This window comes from Strongylocentrotus purpuratus, unplaced genomic scaffold, assembly GCF_000002235.5.
Source record: "Strongylocentrotus purpuratus isolate Spur 01 unplaced genomic scaffold, Spur_5.0 spur5_scaffold_5, whole genome shotgun sequence".
Taxonomy (NCBI): Eukaryota; Metazoa; Echinodermata; class Echinoidea; order Camarodonta; family Strongylocentrotidae; genus Strongylocentrotus; species Strongylocentrotus purpuratus.
The window spans coordinates 8,712,250-8,730,189 of record NW_022145611.1 but is presented as its reverse complement, the minus strand read 5'-3'; the positions used below and the strand labels follow the sequence as shown (position 1 = coordinate 8,730,189).

General features: G+C 37.6%; 2 protein-coding genes across 2 annotated transcripts in view; both read left to right on the top strand.

Moving 5' to 3' along the window:
* Positions 1 to 3,092, top strand: part of LOC100893306 — a 33,608-nt gene extending 30,516 nt beyond the window's left edge. The window contains exons 10-11 of the mRNA XM_030998347.1: positions 580 to 660; positions 1,918 to 3,092. Of these exons, the coding sequence (XP_030854207.1) occupies positions 580 to 660; positions 1,918 to 2,072 (236 nt within the window). The 3' untranslated portion in view covers positions 2,073 to 3,092. The remainder of the gene's footprint in view (positions 1 to 579; positions 661 to 1,917) is intronic.
* Positions 3,093 to 11,086: 7,994 nt separating this feature from the next.
* Positions 11,087 to 16,734, top strand: LOC115929736 (sodium/calcium exchanger 3-like). Its single transcript, XM_030999666.1, has 2 exons — positions 11,087 to 11,342; positions 14,223 to 16,734. Exon 2 carries the CDS (start codon positions 14,494 to 14,496, stop codon positions 16,273 to 16,275), a length of 1,782 nt encoding a protein of 593 aa, XP_030855526.1. The 5' UTR covers positions 11,087 to 11,342; positions 14,223 to 14,493; the 3' UTR covers positions 16,276 to 16,734.
* The last annotated feature ends 1,206 nt before the right edge of the window (positions 16,735 to 17,940 follow it).

Sequence of the window (17,940 nt, the reverse complement as noted above, 5' to 3'; positions counted from 1 at the left end):
TATGTATCTTGCAGAGCCAATGAACCGAGTAGATTCTTGGGTCATGAGGTCAAAGGTCATGGCTCATTATGTATGCAAAAATAGCTTGTAATTACGATATTTTGAGAACCTGTTAATGGATTACAAATGAACTTGAATTTGAAAAATTTCTTCTGTTTTGGTTGGTAAAATTGCTCTATGACGGAGGCATCATTTTCGACTGCGCGCAGTCGAATTCCATCTAGTTTTTAATAACAAAATTGGATTAAAAATATTTGCCCCTACTGCTTAGAATAGTGCTAGAGCCATGAGATTATTGTCACAGATTGTACGAGTACATGTTAGCAATTTTCTATTCCCGCTACCGCAACTACGTTATTTGGCCATAGAGGGTAGTACCAGCCATGGGTATATTTGACAAAGGCACTTCAAGTACCCATACAATGGTTCAAGATTTGGAAATGCTGATAAAAAAAGAAAAGAAAAGCATTCCATACCGTTACATTTTAGAGTGCTGAGTGTAGACAATTAATGAGAATATTTAAGGCCTGGAATTTGAACCTCCATAATGATATCTGATTTCTGTTTTCTCTTTCACAGATTTGGAAGGCTTAGAGAACAGGCAGGCTGTTCTCAAACTTCACAAGGACTATCGCACAATTTTCCAAAAATACTGCCATGGTATGTATTAAGGATGGTAGTGGAGATTCAATTTGGTTTGCAAATCATTATCGTTGTGGTCTAGTAGATAACTCTCTGGACTGTGAACCACAAGGTACAGGGTTTCGTGGTACTAATGTCCTTTGGCAAGACATTGATCTACGATTGCCACACTCCACCCAGGTGAAGTAAATGGGGACCGGTAGGAAGGAATTTCTTGAATGCTGTGAGCACCGAAATCGGTAGCCTAGCAGAGCCGGGGTAATATTCGAGTGCTATGAGCACCTTGCTGGGTGGATATGTGCGCTATTTAAATATCCAATATTATTATTATTTCGAATCCCATCGGCAATAATGTCCTTTGGAAAGACATTTATCTTTAATAATAATAATAATAATAATCTTTTAAAATTTGTTCAGTCTGTGTTGTAAACAATATCCTCTCCTTTTTCCAAACTTGTCTTGTAGCTTTCTGTGTAAGGTAACATTTATACCCTTAGGTGTCAGTATTGGTATTGCAACGAAGGAAATTGAATTAGACATTTCAATCTTATCAAATATATCAATGTATTATTGCGCTTTAGTTTAATTGTATATAGTATTGTTTAGAGAGTTCTTAAAAGATAATTTTCCCAAAGTAATCGCTGACATTATGGCTTGCATGGGAAGTTACAATTTGATGTGTTACAATATGTATATAATTTATTTTTGCACATGTACATCATATATGATATGTAGCAGAGTTAAAAAAAAACATTTATAATGTCGATTTGATCGGCCCAGAACTCTTTCATCTCTATCTTCATTAAAGGGATCCGGTAACTTTGTCTCAGATTCTGAAACAAAATTCTGGATTTAGCTCATGATGCAATGATAATTATAAACCTTTAGGTCAGTCAGGAACCCCATGACTTTTACAAGCCGATCGCCTGTCTGATTATCAAGATATTTATGATTGGAATTACAAATTTTGAAAACCGTTCGCCTGACGGTTTTCATAACACTACAGTCTATTGGGGAAAACGAGTATGGTAAAACCGGTCACTCAAAGATTTTTACTTTTTTGAGGCACTTCTTGACCATTTTGAAGCGCAATTTTTTTAGGGCTTCAATATTACACCATATTAAAGACACTGATAACACGTAGGGCCGTGTATCTCAGATTTAACATTGTTAAACGATCCCTTTAAGGGGATTCACAAATATGGCTAAATGGGGATGGAGTACAAATAATTGTTATGTGTTTTTGTCTTTTTCTCCGCTCCTTCATTCCTACAGAGACGCATGGCAAGTTGGACAACTACTTGATCATGTTGCAGTTTGTGCCTTACCTCGCCAAAATCGACCTCGTCCACAAGCGATGTATACGTCAGTGTGAACAGCAGTCCGTCGTTTCCATGCCGGCTCTCTTTGCCGAAATCAACCTGTCGTAATACAGTCAAACCTGGTTTAGGGATCACCCATCTCCAAAGACCACCTTTTTTGTTTCCCTTGAAAATGGTTTCTCATTGAATCATGTACTAAAAGAACCTGTCTACAAAGACCACTTTTCTTGTCTCCCTTGGGTGGACTTTATAGACAGGTTTCACTGTTGGGAATTGAGTTGTTCAGGAAACAAGGCGATGGCAAAGATCATTGTAGACATCATTGTGAACAACAGTCCAAGATCTTCATGCCCGTCAGAGTTGCAGAAATAACTTTCATGTTGTAGTTTAAGGGAGAAGGTCGAGTTCTGGGAGAGGTTTTTAACAAAATAGATTTGTAAACTTTTCATTTTTTTAACGCTAGTGCGGAAAAGTAACGTAGAAAAAATGTCCCCTGAAAAGGATGGCAGGTAACGGCTAAAGGTTGTGGACCACAAGTTTCATTCCGCATGTTTGTGTAGTCCCATATACACATTTCTGTGTACATTGCATATGACCCTCAGCAAAACCGAGCAAATTACTTATGATTTTGAGGATTCCACAACCTAACGGCATACTCTAAATGCTTATCTGCTACATGATTAGCCTTTTCCAATCGCTTCAACACTTTTTTTTGTCACAATGCAATCACATAACTGGAAGCTGATGCGGAAAATCGGATTACGGTACAACAAACACTTTGGCCACCCAATGTGTGCATGCAACTCTCTCTTTGCCCATGCAACTCTCTCTTTGCCCAGATGAGCTTATTATCCCAGTTGGAAAACAGCCTGATATAAAAACTGAGCGCGAGCAAATTAATATCATTGCATTTGCTATTTTGAATACTGGTAGTTGACCATCTCTTTGCATTCTGACTTTGCAGAAGTAAAATATCACAGTGTAGTTAGGCTTTGAGCTGATAGGGAAATCAGGTGACAACATGCCGTTTTGTTTTAAAGCCTGTCTGCACTACTTGTAGCTAGTTGCGCCCTCTATATAGCAAAAAATGCCTAAGCGGTACCCGTTGGTCCCCCATAATCCCCCTTTTCTTACCGGTACGTTAATTGAGAGCTGATTTGATGAGATAACCACCTGTCAGTAACCACGACAGGGAGGTCTAATCCCTCCTGGCCAAACTAGTGCTGATAGGCTTTAATGTTTACCATGTGAATTAATGAATCCCAATTATTTTGTGTACGTGTGTGTGTGTGTGAAATCTAAAAGAAACAATTATATCACCTTAATTGACCTAAGTGTACTATGACAACTCCAGGGAAACATGCACAATGTGTTTGTGCCTTCTGATTACCTCATATTGTTTAATTATTTTGTATTATAGATTATAGATTTGTGGATCCTGATGATGTGATTGGCTTAGAGCTGGTCTCATGGTATGCTTTATGTTTGCTTTGAAACAAAATTGAGAAATTGTTTATTATCAAGCTTTTATTCTTATTGTGAATACCCATGTATTGAAATTATAAAGTAAATCTGTATTGCCGTTGTACGTCAGCGTAAGTATTTGCGATGAATTTAATGAAATTCTGAACCAATTGCTATGTTCATACGCATATGTAGTTAGAACTGTACATTTGTTTTTGTACATTGAATGTCCATCGTCTTAAAAAATGCCTGCGATAGATGAGCCTTGTGGACTGTAGTACAAACTCTTTGGTACGGTAAATGAATATATATATTTTTGAATGCACGGAAGCACTGTGGTGTATTTTTGAATGCACAAAAGCACTGTGGTGTATTTGTGAATGCACGAAAGCACTGTGGTGTATTTGTGAATGCACGAAAGCACTGTGGTGTATTTGTGAATGCAAGAAAGCTATGTGGTGTATTCATGAAACCAAGAAAGCACTGTGGTGTATTTGTGAATGTACAGAAGCACTGTGGTGTATTTGTGAATGCACAAAAGCACTGTGGTGTATTTGTGAATGCACGAACGCACTGTGGTGTATTTGTGAATCAACAAAAGCACTGTGGTGTATTTGTGAATGCATGAAAGCACTGAGGTGTATCTGTGAATCCACGAAAGCTCTGTGGTGTATTTGTGAATGCACGAAAGCACTGTGGAGTATTTGTGTAGGCTTGTGAATCTCATGAGATGTCACTGATTTGTTCCTTGCCAGGTGCTTACATCCTTAGACAAGGCATTTTTGAAAATTCGCCTCTCTCGACCCTGGTGTACTGAATGGGAACCGGACAATACTGAGATTATAAAATACCGAAACTTCGTTTGAGAAAAACAAGTGAAACATCTCTCAGTTCAGGAATTTAATTTTTATACTTTTTTTGATAACAATTTTGTTTCTTCAATGTGCACTTATTCCTTGCATTGCACTAAAGATAAAGGTGTTTAATATGTTATTAATTATTGTAGTTTGAATGCAATTAATGACAGTTACAGGAAACTGCAGTTTTCTTTGCATTTCACAGGAATAAAAAAGATAGTGTGTGATACCATAGGCGGACTCCTATTTTTATACTTTGGATATTGAAGAATGAAGAAAACCAATGAATTGAATGAAGAGTGTGTATAATTCTCCTGTCCTTATTTTTGTATTACCGGTAAATATTATATATATATATATATAGATGTATATAGAGAAATATAGATGTATATATATGTCATTGTCTCAAAAGTATATTCTGTTTTGGGTTCTTGTTAGACGGATGTGTCATGCCCATGTATTACCAGTGCAATTATGAAGTTTATTGAAAGTGACTATGTACACATGTACTGTACACATGTATGAGTGTCAGGCTGCCTTTAAATACGATGTCAAATTTGGTGTCAAATTAAGTGTTTCTTGTAGAGTCAGAAATTGATGTAGAATCATACATTGAAAAGTTTTTTAAACTTCTTCTCTCATTTGCTTGTTGTAGTGTACTTTCATTATATAAATTTAACTTCTTTATATATGGTCTGTTAAGAGCCGGACCACATTGTTAGGATATGGAGCTGACAATGCGTATACTATCTTGATGAGGCTTGATGTTAGCCAAACCCTAGTTCAGATATGTCAAAAAAGAACTTTTAATTAACAAACATTGATGACTATTAAGTACTTTGCATTAAGGACAAGTCTTTTTGTTTGCTCCAAATTTTCTAAGGTACTTACTATTAAAGGTATTCAAACTGACAATACATTTTTTTGGTGACATACCTAAACTGAACATTCCCTTCAACTGTTTGAGTTGGGAGTCTGGATTTTAAAATAATTGTTCTGTACACAGCAAAACTTTTTATTTCAAGTGATGTGATCATGAACAAGGAGATTTATGATGAACTTGTGTACTTGCTTCATGTACTTTTTGTGATTATTTGGGTTAAATACAATGTCATCAATGTGACAATCGTGTTAAATATGGCTTTAATGGAAAGAACAGAGTGTTATATTATCATTTTGATAGGCTTACATTCACATCTCAGATAACATCTTTGTATCATTTTCACCAATTATCATACATGTATAAGTTTTTAAACCGACTGCCTCTATTTTGATAAGTTTACTGACTGGATATCTGCCTCAACTCCTCAGCCTCAGTCGGAATATACTTGTATGGTTTGTATTTGTGTACTGTGATACTTGTGTCAAAGAACTGATGCAACATATATATTCTGAAAAATATTGAATGTGTATAGGAAATTATGTTCTCTGTCATATATTGTATCATATCAATGCTTTATATTGCTTTTTGCACTTGGCCTTGTCCTTTTTTTAATACAACCTTGGAAATTTGTTGACCAAAAAAAAAAAGGTATTATGTTTTAATTTGTGTTGGAGAGAGATAGAAGTATTTGAAACATCAAGAAGAGATAAACATGTATAAATGATCATGGTTTCGTTGTTTATTTGTTTGTTTGTTGCCTGTTTTGTCTAAGACGAGCCTTATTTCTCACTCTGTATGTCTCTGTAAATTGGATTTTTGCGCCAACTTAAAATACTATTCGTGATCATGCACGCATTTCTATCTCTATTCAATGTTTATCAGATGCTGTTTGGAACTTGCAAGTCATCAAAGGCACTCTTATTGTTGTTTATACATTGAAGGTTATATATGCCAGAAGGCATTTAAGTCTACATGAATTTATTTAGTGCTCTTCTTTTTCTCGGAACGTGATTTCGGCGTCTCCTCTTCATATCTTTGATCAATATTGTGTCATTTTTATGAGGACCAGGTTCAAAGACGAGCCTTATTTCTCACTCTGTATGTCTCTGTAAATTGGATTTGGGTGCCAACTTATCTATCTCTATTCAATGTTTATCAGATGCTGTGTGGAACTCGCAAGTCATCATAGTCACTCGTACTGTTGTCTATTCATTGATGAAGGTTATAGATGCCACAAATTTTTGCATGCAAGAAAGTTTAACGAGTGGTCCAGATTTGCAAATGTCATGCCGCAAGATAATTGAAACGCGTCATTGAGTTTTATAATTTGTGAAAACAGTCAATGTTAACACTACATAAGTTCCATGTTTTATGATAAGATCTTTTGTCATATTTGCTTTAATTTTCACAAAAGTTCTGAAAATTATCAAACAACTCATATATATATATATATAAACATAATGAGACTGCACATACACGTTCATGTAGATGTTAAATTGTTGACCCTTTTTTTTTTTTTTTAATTTTTTTTTTTTTTTGCTTGTCTGTAATCATTCAACAAAAACCAATGAAATGAAAATTAACTTAGTAATAATTTCGTTGGAAGCTTGGACAAACCTCGCTCACATGAAGGACAATTTTTTATTCATTTATTTGATTTTTTTTTCTTCTTAAGAATATTGCTCCATCAAGGAGAAGATGCATTTTTTTAGTGTCCAGGGCCCCGTTTCACAAAACTTGTCATCAGTGACAAATGACAGTTTTTGTTATAAGCTAGCGAAATCCTAGGTTCTGATTTGTTATCAGCAGATTTGTCACTGATTTTTGTCATTGAAAAAGGGCTTTGTGAAATGGGTACCAGCGCTTAGATCATCAATTGTGACTACCGTATATTACTTTAAACTAATAGCATCTCATGTATTAATAAAGCACCACCACACTTCTACTAATACATCACATTGATGGAAGATATAGATCACTTCTGCAAAATTTATCCCAGCCAAAAAAAACTGCATTTGAAAATTCACATTCACACAAGAGCCTTATATTTTGTATGCACTTCCGCAACAAGAAATACACTTGTGTTTATTTTTAGAATGTTGTGACATGCATTTTTGATATTCATATGTAATGTTTCTCATAAACTGTGGCTTATTTGTGATCAAATGTTTAAGAGTATTTTGTGTAAATGTATTGATGAACGTGTAGAACCATCTTGCTTTATGATTCGGCATGATGAAGTTTAAGGTATACCCTGAACATATGACTATTAAGCGCGTAACGTTTGAATGTTCGAGATGCTAACAAGTTTTCAAAATCTTTAAAAAGATCAAAGTTAGGTGAAAGAAGATTGTTACCTTGAGGAAACACATTATTATTTGACCACAACATGTTGATTTTTATTGATATTTTGTTCAAGTTTTATTCTTGCCCCTTTTGGAATGTAAATCAATTGACTTAATCATTATTTTGAACTAATATAATGAATACATTAATGGAGTGAATTGTATTCAAAAAGTTTTAATGACTTTGCCATCTTGTTTCACTTCCATGCCGAGATATATGTGTTTGGGTTCGATTTTCCTCTGAAAGTGTATCTGCCATAGTTTACAGGAGGGATTAGACTGCCCTGCAAGGTCACTGGACAGGTGGTTATCTCATCAACTCAGCTCTCAGTTAACATAAGAAAAAGAGGATCATGGGGGACCAATGGTCACCGATTAGGCATGGTTTGTTATATAGAGGGCGCAAGTAGCTACAAGTAGTGCAGTGGGCCTTTAACACCAAACTATATTTGATATGCATTTTAAGTAAATCATTTGTCAATCAAGTTTATTTGGTATTAAACTGTGAGGAGTTCATACCACATATTGTATGTTGTTATATATTGTGAATAAAAAATTGTTTTCAAATCTGAAAACCATTGCAATGTTTACAAGTCTATCTTATTTCAATGCTTTCTCTCTCTCACACACACACATACACAGAGACGCACACTCATGTATTTCTCTCTCTCTCTCTCTCTCTCTCTCTCTCTCTCTTACTTTCACTCTTTCTCTTCGATATCTTATCAATTTGAAAACCTGACTTGGAATTATAAACTTGTTATTGTGAAAATTTTGGGTAATTTAATCATTAGTCAAATGCCTCCAAGCACACACCATAGCTTAAAAGTATCCAAAATTAATCTCCAAGATGCAATTAAAAACATACACATTTTTAAGCCTTCAAGCTACCTCACAAAGGCAGAAACATCAACAAACTTGCTACTGCTCGTTATGGCTGATGAATTTGACTTTGGGGAAAAATAAGAACAAAACAACATCAAAAGGAACAGGGTTATGAAATCATCTCTGCATTTATGAAGTGAGTCTGTTCTAGAATGCATATTTCAACTGATACAGAGGGCTAGTCCGTATTGATTTCTCTGGATCGTCTAGGAAGAGTGTTGATAAGTAACACTAAATGTCGCTGTATTTTCCAAACAAATTTCACTCATGAATTCTCTACAGAAAATGCGTGAAAGACGAGAAGTGAGGAAAGGAAGGACCCCCCTCTCTCTCTATATATAATATATTTCTCTGTCCCTGCCCATACATCCTCTCTCTCTCTCTCTCTCTTTCCTTGTCTCTCTCTTTCTCTCTCATTCTCTCTCATTCTCTCTCTCTCTATATATATACTATCGCTGCCCCCTCCCTCTCTCTCACTCTCTCTGTTTATTCACTGTCCCGTCTTATTTTTTTGTCTTTCTCTCTGTATTAACCCCTCTGCTTCTCTGCCCGCCCATCCCCTCTCTCTCTCTCTCTCTCTTTCTCTTTGCTTGCTCCCCTCCCCACCAATTTTTTTCTTTCTTCTATCTGTTGGCCTCTGCCTCCCCCCCCCCCCTGCCACTTTCTCCGTCGACGGCTGGAACCAAAGAGCTCATATCGTGTACTATCTCTTTCTTGATCAGCGCCATCACCGTCACGATGGATGGATACCTGCAAAGGTCTCTTCTCACCACCCGACATGATCCAAACTTAGTTAATGACCCCCCTCCCCAACCCAACAATTATTTTCAAAAGGCTAATGAGGGGGAGGGGGATGGTACTCAACGAAAATTGCGTCCCAGTTATCCAATAATATACAGTAAAAAGATAAGTGTAAAATGGAGACGTATACGGTTCATCGAAAGATTCATTGTGAAGAGAGAGAGATCGAGGGGGGGGGGGGGGGGGGAGGCTTAACAAATACCGAAGAAGTTAAACAAATACATGTATGCTCAATAGGCATTTGTCAAAACCTTTAAAATTAATAATTCAATATACTCCGCTAAAAATGAATCAACATCATCCGCAGGTCATGATCTTGGACGCACAATCACTATCTGAAATTGTCGAGCCTTGACTAGCTCTCGAGGCGAAAAGTATGCTAATAATTCAGCTGCCTTCAACAAGATGGCAAAAAGAAGAAAGTTGTATAGAAGATGAAGATTATGTAGGCCTATAAAATAATAACTGTAATGGGAAGGCAACTATCTCAAAACCATAAGTAATTGAACCATATAATTTCATGGATTCGAACCCTGCGCGTGATTATGATGACATTTTCATTCATTATTCATATTTGTGAACGGAGCCGGCCGGGGAACCGAGGCCTATTTTAAAATCCAATTTCTACATGCTCCAATTAATCAATCGAAAATTGATATCCCATATCCATGATCATCTCCCCTTGTATAAAATCAAGGTGCCTGCGGGAATTGACTCTGCTTTTTATACTGTATTTTCACCAGTCAAAATTATCGCAATTTCTTATAGAGCGGGTCAGACTACCAGCTGCGATCGACCTTGTTTAGCCGACAAAACGAAGCAAAATATTATTTGTGTTCAGTTCATCCGTGAAATAATGAAAATACGGCATTGGACATGTAGGTTGAAGAAGAGAGTCCCATATATTATATGCCGACACAAAATGGTTGTAAAGAATTTCTTCCTGAATATGCTTTCATCGAGAGAGGAGTGAGAAGGAGAGCCATGCAGAGAGGATATATAAACATAATAAATAGAATCATACTTTTTTTTTCAAATACGAGGGAAGGCCCATGTAAAAATGATATTGATCCTAATTATGATGCTGCATTTATCCTAGTCAGAGGTAGCCCATATATTTTCCCCGCTGTCTTTTGGTTTCCGAATGAAACTCGATGAAAAAGAGCATCCCAAGAAAGTGGGAATTTTAGCGAGAGATGGGGTAGGGCAGGGACGGATCTAGGGGGGGGGGGTTCGGCGGTTTAACCCCCCCCCCCTTGGGTGGCCAATTATGTGAGAGAAAAAAAAGAAAAGAAAAGGAAAATAAGGAGAACAGAAAAAAAAAAGTAAAACGGCGCGATTGTTGGAAAATCCTGGATCCGCCACTGGGTCAACCTCCCCCCCCCCCCCTGGCAAAAAGCTAGATCCGCCCCTGTAGGGCTCTACTGCGATTGACCCGTTGAGAACATAAAACACGAGATATGAAACTGAATGATGCATGCAAGTTCTCTCCGATTTCGGGAGGCCAGTTTTGCTAAATTTTAGTTCAGCCAAGAGTAAGGCCCATACAAATTAAAGTTGGTCGATTTCGCACTTTGAAAGTATGGTATCAAAGTGTAGGTTTGCAAGCATTACAAATTATGGGAGTTTGAGTACCTGCATGGGCCCCCATGCATATGCAACTATTTCTCTATCCATAATAAGCTTATTCCTGACGTGTTTGCTCAATTCGATTAGAGCCGTAATCCTTTGCGATGTATTTGATGGTGGGCCCGTTATTTTGATTCGAATCAGCACCTTTTCACGTAGAATTAATTCTGCCTTACTCCCCCAATATGCTTTATTGAGAGAGTGGTAATACCGTGCACGCGCCCACGATCATGACTCCCTTCTATGCCGCTAGTCCATGACGTCAATGAAATATAATGAGATGATTCGAAAATGTGATGGGTCGGGGCTCGGGTTGATTTTCGGCACACACACACTCGGTAAACTGTAAAGGGAAGCGCTCCGTGTGTGCATCATGTTCGTATTCCGGTATAATGCGTGCGTTTACTGTTGAACCAAATTCGTAGCAGCCGACATATTTCGGTAGGGATCGCGATATCTGTTATATTAGGCTGCTAGTTTGCTGTCTGCCTTTATGATGGGATGCGAGGAATAGGTAAGAAGACGTCGTTATAATATTTGATTCATCATGTTTTTATGTGGAATTGAGTGGAATAAAGGATAGCATGGGCATTGTTGGAAGAATGAGGAAGTCATGAATGCAATTGGGAAGAAAGCAGCAGAACCAGAAACGGTATTTCGCAACGGTCGGTGAGCTGTGGTTTAGGCTATAGCGTTCACAAAATGAGATGGATAGAAATTGCAGGAACTGCAGCAGGGATATGATGCGGATGCTAGCAGTTCCGGGCGATCCGGGCGTGTGGATGAGGGGAGTGTGTGTGTCCGGGCACTAACAAAACTAATCCATTGTTTTTGCTTTTGGATTCAATTAAAAATAGTCATTAAATAGAACCAATCATCATGAAGGTTTATCCTTTGTACTTTTTTCCAACGTAAGTCTCAAAAGATTGATAAAAGATTGCTTGTTCGTTGTTGCATGTTGTATTTTGAAAGCCTCTTCAAAATCAAATTACTGTTTGAAATCGCCTGTGGCTGTGCGGATATACCAACCTTTCTCATTTTCTGGACACACAGCGTTTGGGTACCAATACCTATATTACAATTTTAATGTTCTTAATTGTCCACTTTGTCAAACAGGAGTAGGTCCTAGTTTGGAATCTAATTAGACTAGACCTATAGGGGTCTAGACCTATGTTCTGATATTATTCAATAATTAGTGTGATCAGCGATATTTGTAGCAAAGAAGAAGAGATTAAAATTGTTGGGTGGGGATTACATGTGTAGGCTCTAGATCTAGTCTATACCAGAATTTGACTAACAATTAACAACTTAGAGTTAGAGTTAGAACTTATTGTGAGACCTAGAATTGTTAGTGTTTATAGACTAGACCTAGAAGTCTAGTAGTAGACTCTAGTAGTAGTAGGCATACTGTTAATGTTGTGTTTTTTGTTATTGTTAAAAAGTTGGATCTAAGTTGTGTCTTGTTACAACCTTATTTTAGACCTTGTTTCACAGTTAAAAGAACACCCAATTTTGTGGACTTGGTGTGGAGACAAAGTTTTGACCACAAAGTCATGAAATGAGTAGAAATGTAGGCCTATGTTTGTTCAGATGTAGATGTAGATTGTAGATCAATTTTCTATTGTCAAGAATAGAGCTTATGCAGACTAAATGAATGGATACACACTGAGGATTTAATGTATTGTAGGCTGAGGACCTGCACAATTAAATAATTGATTTTTTAAAGTAAGGCAGTATTATTGAATGATATAACTGCCCTTGTTTATTGATCTTTCAATTCAGTGGTGTAGGAAATACATGCTGTTTTAAATGGATGTGTAAATGTGATTTTGCTGTTGGTGGAAAAAGACACAAGCCTCAGCTAATTGAACATTTTGGAATCACAGGAAAGTGACAGGTCAAGGACAAAAAAAGATTTGTATTCAGTTGGTGGATACCTGTACATGTGTAACAATAACCAATCTGCTGATAAGTTGCTAATCTTATGAATTGTAAATGTAAGTTAAGTAACCCCTAATCAGATAGTGATGTTCAGAAATGTATACACAGGACAGGGTTAAAGGGGTTGGGGAGGGGGGTGAGGAGGAGCTGTTGATAAAAGGCAAATCCTGTACATACCCCTGGTAACATACAGGGCTAATTCCACCCCCCCCCCCCCAATCCACTAGAGCCTACAATAGAAAGTTTTCAAAATCATTTGGGGGGGGGGGGGTAAACATTTTAAATAAATGGTCATCAATTTTCATCATATTCTTTTTCTTCCCTTGCAAATTTATCTCAATTTTTTTATTACGGTATGCTATTTGTGCCAATTTTCTATAATTTGTTAAAATGGTTTGGTATTCAAATTGGGTTGAAATTTCAATTTCTAGAAAATGATGCAAAACTAATGGAGAGTAGCTGGCAAAGAAAATTATAGAGTTGACAGTTATGTTAGGACAGTATTCTAGAAAGAATTATTTTGTACATTAAATATTATCATAATACTGTTTATGTACCGGTATGTTAGCTTGTGTTGTCAGCTTGGATTTTGTCTTTGAAGGGAAAAAGAAGTAGATTTAATGTGTTCCTACATGGTTTTGTGATATTCAATAGACATAAATATGCAACTAACTCATATCGAAGGAGGGACCTTCAGTTATGACATACTGGTATATGCGGTGTAAATCTGTCACTTCCTGCATTAGTTTACATGTAGCTGTATATCCAAGCTTGCGAGATTAATTCAAATGTAAAAACAGATTACTTTTGGAATTAGATACCGTACATGTACACATGTGAGCTAGGAAATAATGTGGGTCGGACGTAATCCATAAGCCTCAAAGATGTGCTGGATATCTGATGTGGAAAGAAGAAAAAAAGAAACTGACATGCTTAGTCACAGTCAATATGTATTAACTATTTATTAATTATTTAGTAGAGTACATACATGTATGTGCAGTGTGTGGAATACTCATTCAATGTAGGAGTAATGCAGTACTGTACTTGAATTGAATTATGGTATTAAGGTAATTGATGGGTTAGACATTTTTTCATCTTACCTTTCTTTCCCATTATTGTTTGGGTCTTATAGCTGAAGATGAAAGGGCTTGGAAGTGATATCTCAGTAGTTGATTGTGTGGTGCATGATAAGCAAATCTTTTTTCTTTCTCTCTCTCTCTCTCTCTCTCTCTCTCTGGTTAAAAGATATAATTTGAAATTAAACATAAAAGAGCATGACATTCCATGCATAAAATGCAGAACTTTTGCAGTGCATCTTCAAGTTAAGTGAATTTTTGTCATCCATATAAAGAGAAAGGTTCTGCAAATATGGTAGTGTTAGGCCGTACATACGAAATACATCATAACCCGCCACTTTTTCTTTTCCTTTTACTTTTACTTTGTATCTATCCAGGTGTTTTCAAACTTATTGCATCTCTACATGGACTCCGATTATGTGAGGACTGAACAGCTTAATATGAGAGAGAGCATATAGCGAACAACACATGGTTCCTCATCATTTACTGCATGTTTCATGAAACAATTATGATCTGATTGATCTAGAGAGCGAGACAAGAGCGAGTACAATGAAGTAGAGAGATAGCCCACGATTACATCGGTGTGTGGTTTCCTTATTTTAAAGATTTACTGCTGTGGACAGGTGAGCGCCTAGCTTTACAGGCAACATGGCCCAGACAAGGAGACTGTCTGTGTGGCAGATGACCACACAGATCATCAGTTTGAAGTTACTCCTGTGCTTTCTGCTTCTTCAAGTTTTTGCAGTCTATGGGACAGAAGCAAGGACCATAGATAATAATAAGACCATATGTAAACCTGGAGTAATCTTGCCTGTTTGGCTACCGCAAGAGGACATATCCCTTGGAGATAAGATAGCCAGAGCTATTGTGTACTTTAGTGCACTTGCATTCATATTCCTTGGAGTGTCCATCATTGCTGACCGCTTCATGTCCGCAATTGAAGTCATCACTTCGAAGGAGAAAGAAATCACCATCAAGAAACCCAATGGGGAAATGGTAACTGTGAATGTGAGGATCTGGAACGAGACCGTGTCGAACCTAACTCTCATGGCTCTAGGATCCTCAGCCCCTGAGATCCTGCTCTCTATTATTGAAATTTGTGGGCGAGGCTTTGAAGCAGGAGATCTCGGCCCTGGAACAATTGTTGGTAGTGCAGCATTTAACCTGTTTGTTATCATTGCAATATGTATCTACTGTATACCTAATGGGGAGCTTCGGCGCTTGAAGCATTTAAGAGTCTTTTTTGTTACCGCTTCATTCAGTGTATTGGCTTATTTGTGGTTACTCGCCATTTTGAAGCTTTTCTCTCCTGGTGTCATTGAATTGTGGGAAGCAATAGTAACACTACTGATGTTTCCTGTGACTGTTATTTGGGCATATATCGCAGATAAGCGCATCTTTTTTTACAGATTTCTCAGGAAAAAGTACACTGCTGAAAGAGTGGTTAGGAGAGGGTCCAACTTACAAAATGCAATGGAGATGGGCGAGAATGAGATGCATGAGAATCATCTCAATCATGGAATGGATGGTGTTGAGTTCAAGGGCAAAAGATACAAGGATCTGGATGGAGATGTGAGTGACATCAAGGATCTGGAGGATTCTAGGAAGGAAACCATTCGCCTTCTGAGGGAGCTTAGACAGAAACACCCAGATGCTGATCTTGCTACCCTTGAGCAGATGGCCAACTACGAATCCCTCAACAACCAGCAGAAGAGCAGGGCCTTCTACCGTATTCAGGCTACTAGGAAGATGTGTGGCGCTGGTAATATCCTCAAGAAGACGTTGGAGAAGAAGCGAGCAAGTGTGGCAGAAGTGAATATAGAAGTACTGCAGGATGACTCCATCACCCGTGTTTGTTTTGACCCGTTCAACTACACTGTCATGGAGAATGTGGGAAATTTTACGATCACTGTCGCGCGACTCGGTGGGGACATGAACAGCACCGTATATGTGGACTATAAGTCAGAGGACGGTACGGCCAATGCAGGTTCGGACTTCCACTATGCAGAGGGGACTCTAATCTTCAAGCCAGGAGAAACGCACAAGGAGATTCCCCTCAGCATCATCGATGATGATATCTTTGAAGAGGACGAGCACTTCTTTGTGCGTCTGAACAACATCCGTGTTGGTGGCCCAGATGGAATGTTCCAGAGCAACTGCAACGATCAGCAAGCACAGATTGTAGAACCACTCCTTGCCACCATTACTATTCTAGATGATGATCACGCTGGCATATTCCACTTTGAGGACAAACTTACCAAGATTCCAGAATCTTCTGGTGAGGCACAGTTCAAGGTTGTTCGATCATCTGGTGCAAGAGGCATGGTGCGTGTTCCCTACAAGACAGTTGGGGCAACTGCCAAGGGAAATGGAATCGACTTTGTGGATGTGGATGGAGAGCTGGAATTTGAGAACGATGAAACTTGGTAAGTTCCCTTTTTATTCCTGCTACATATACATGTACATTGTAACTATAGTTTTGCTGTATAAAGGAGGCGCGATAGCTCCGTTGGTAAAGCATTGGTCTCGTAATCCGGCGACCTGGGTTCAAAACCAAGTCGATGCGCTAGTGCCCTTTGGTAATAAAGACATTACCGGTAATCCTTATTACCAGGTCTCTCGGAGAGGACCTAAAGCCGTCAGTCCTCCGGTTGCTTACTAACAAGCATTTATGTTTTCTTAGCAGTCGGGTAAAAAACAAACACTTCTACTACCACCATTGCACACTCAATTAACATTCATTTTCACTCTTTGACTTTAAAATTCTGTAAGTAAAAGCGAATTATGCGGAGATGCATTGTAATAATAAATGGAATCAAACAGAGTTTTAAAAAACTGAAGAATAGAGAGAATAAAGAGCAATATATTCGCCCGATAAAAAAAATATTTTCATCTCAAATTTATGTTTAGAACTATTCAGCTTTATGCTTAATCCTCTGCAGTATGTTTTGTTGCTCAATCCTTGATTTCAATCAATTTACATGTACCAACATTTTACTAAATTGATTACCGTTATGAAATATATCACTGCTGTACTTGCATTATAATTTATGTATTGCAGTGCTTAAAAAATTGCACTTTAGATGAGAGTATGAGCATACTTAGGAAAAAAACACGCAGATGGTCAACTGACCTTCACACTGAAGCTGTCAAGCAATATCTTGATGAATGAGCCTTTTCCTCAACCAATTTTTTTCCACCCCTATTTTAATCACATTTTTCAAACTTAAAGGTAATACAAAGTTTTGGTAAATTTTGAAAATTGGCTAGATAGTGATTCCTTACAATTGTGATATATTTGGATGCCCCTGCGGATGTATTATAGGCACTAAACAAATTAGCCCGTAAAACACTTCTGCTTTCGAGATATAATGAATATCAAAATTTACTGGTGCTCCCGGTAAATTTTTATAAACTTCAAATAGCGTCTACGGCCATAAAATGATAGCTGCGACCATGAAAATCTCAGAATATGCAGTTGTGATATATAATTTCCAAACGGGAATAGCAAATCGGTCGATTTTAGTCAAGAAACATTGTTTTATAGCTATATCAATATCTTGACCTTGAGAGGGAGCTATACAACATAAAGAGCTTATTATTTAAATTGTCACCACTTTAGACTCGGTTTCAACCGCGACAACGATCACTGAATATTGTAGGAATGCATATGCTTCCAATATGTTAAATTGAACCAAATTCATGACCCTATACCAAAACTTTGTATTACCCTTAATAACCATATCATGGGAAAAGTGCTGTAACCAGTAAAGATTTCTTCCCATTTCTCCCTGTTTGACATAGCTAGCCCTCTGTTCTACATAGTGTCTGCTGAGTAAGAGACAGAAGGCTGTTTATATAATATCACTATATATGTATGAGAGGGAGAGAGGGAGAGAGAGAGAGAGAGAGAGAGAGAGAGAGAGAGAGAGAGTGGGGGGGGGGGGGTTGAGGAAAATTATATTTAAACAGGAATATGTTTCTCCACTGTAGTACATAAATCGTACATGCAAACAACTATGTAATGTACATATGGATTGTGACCCCAAAGGAATGTCCAAGTGAAACATTACTGGGTTTCATTAGTGTGCTATA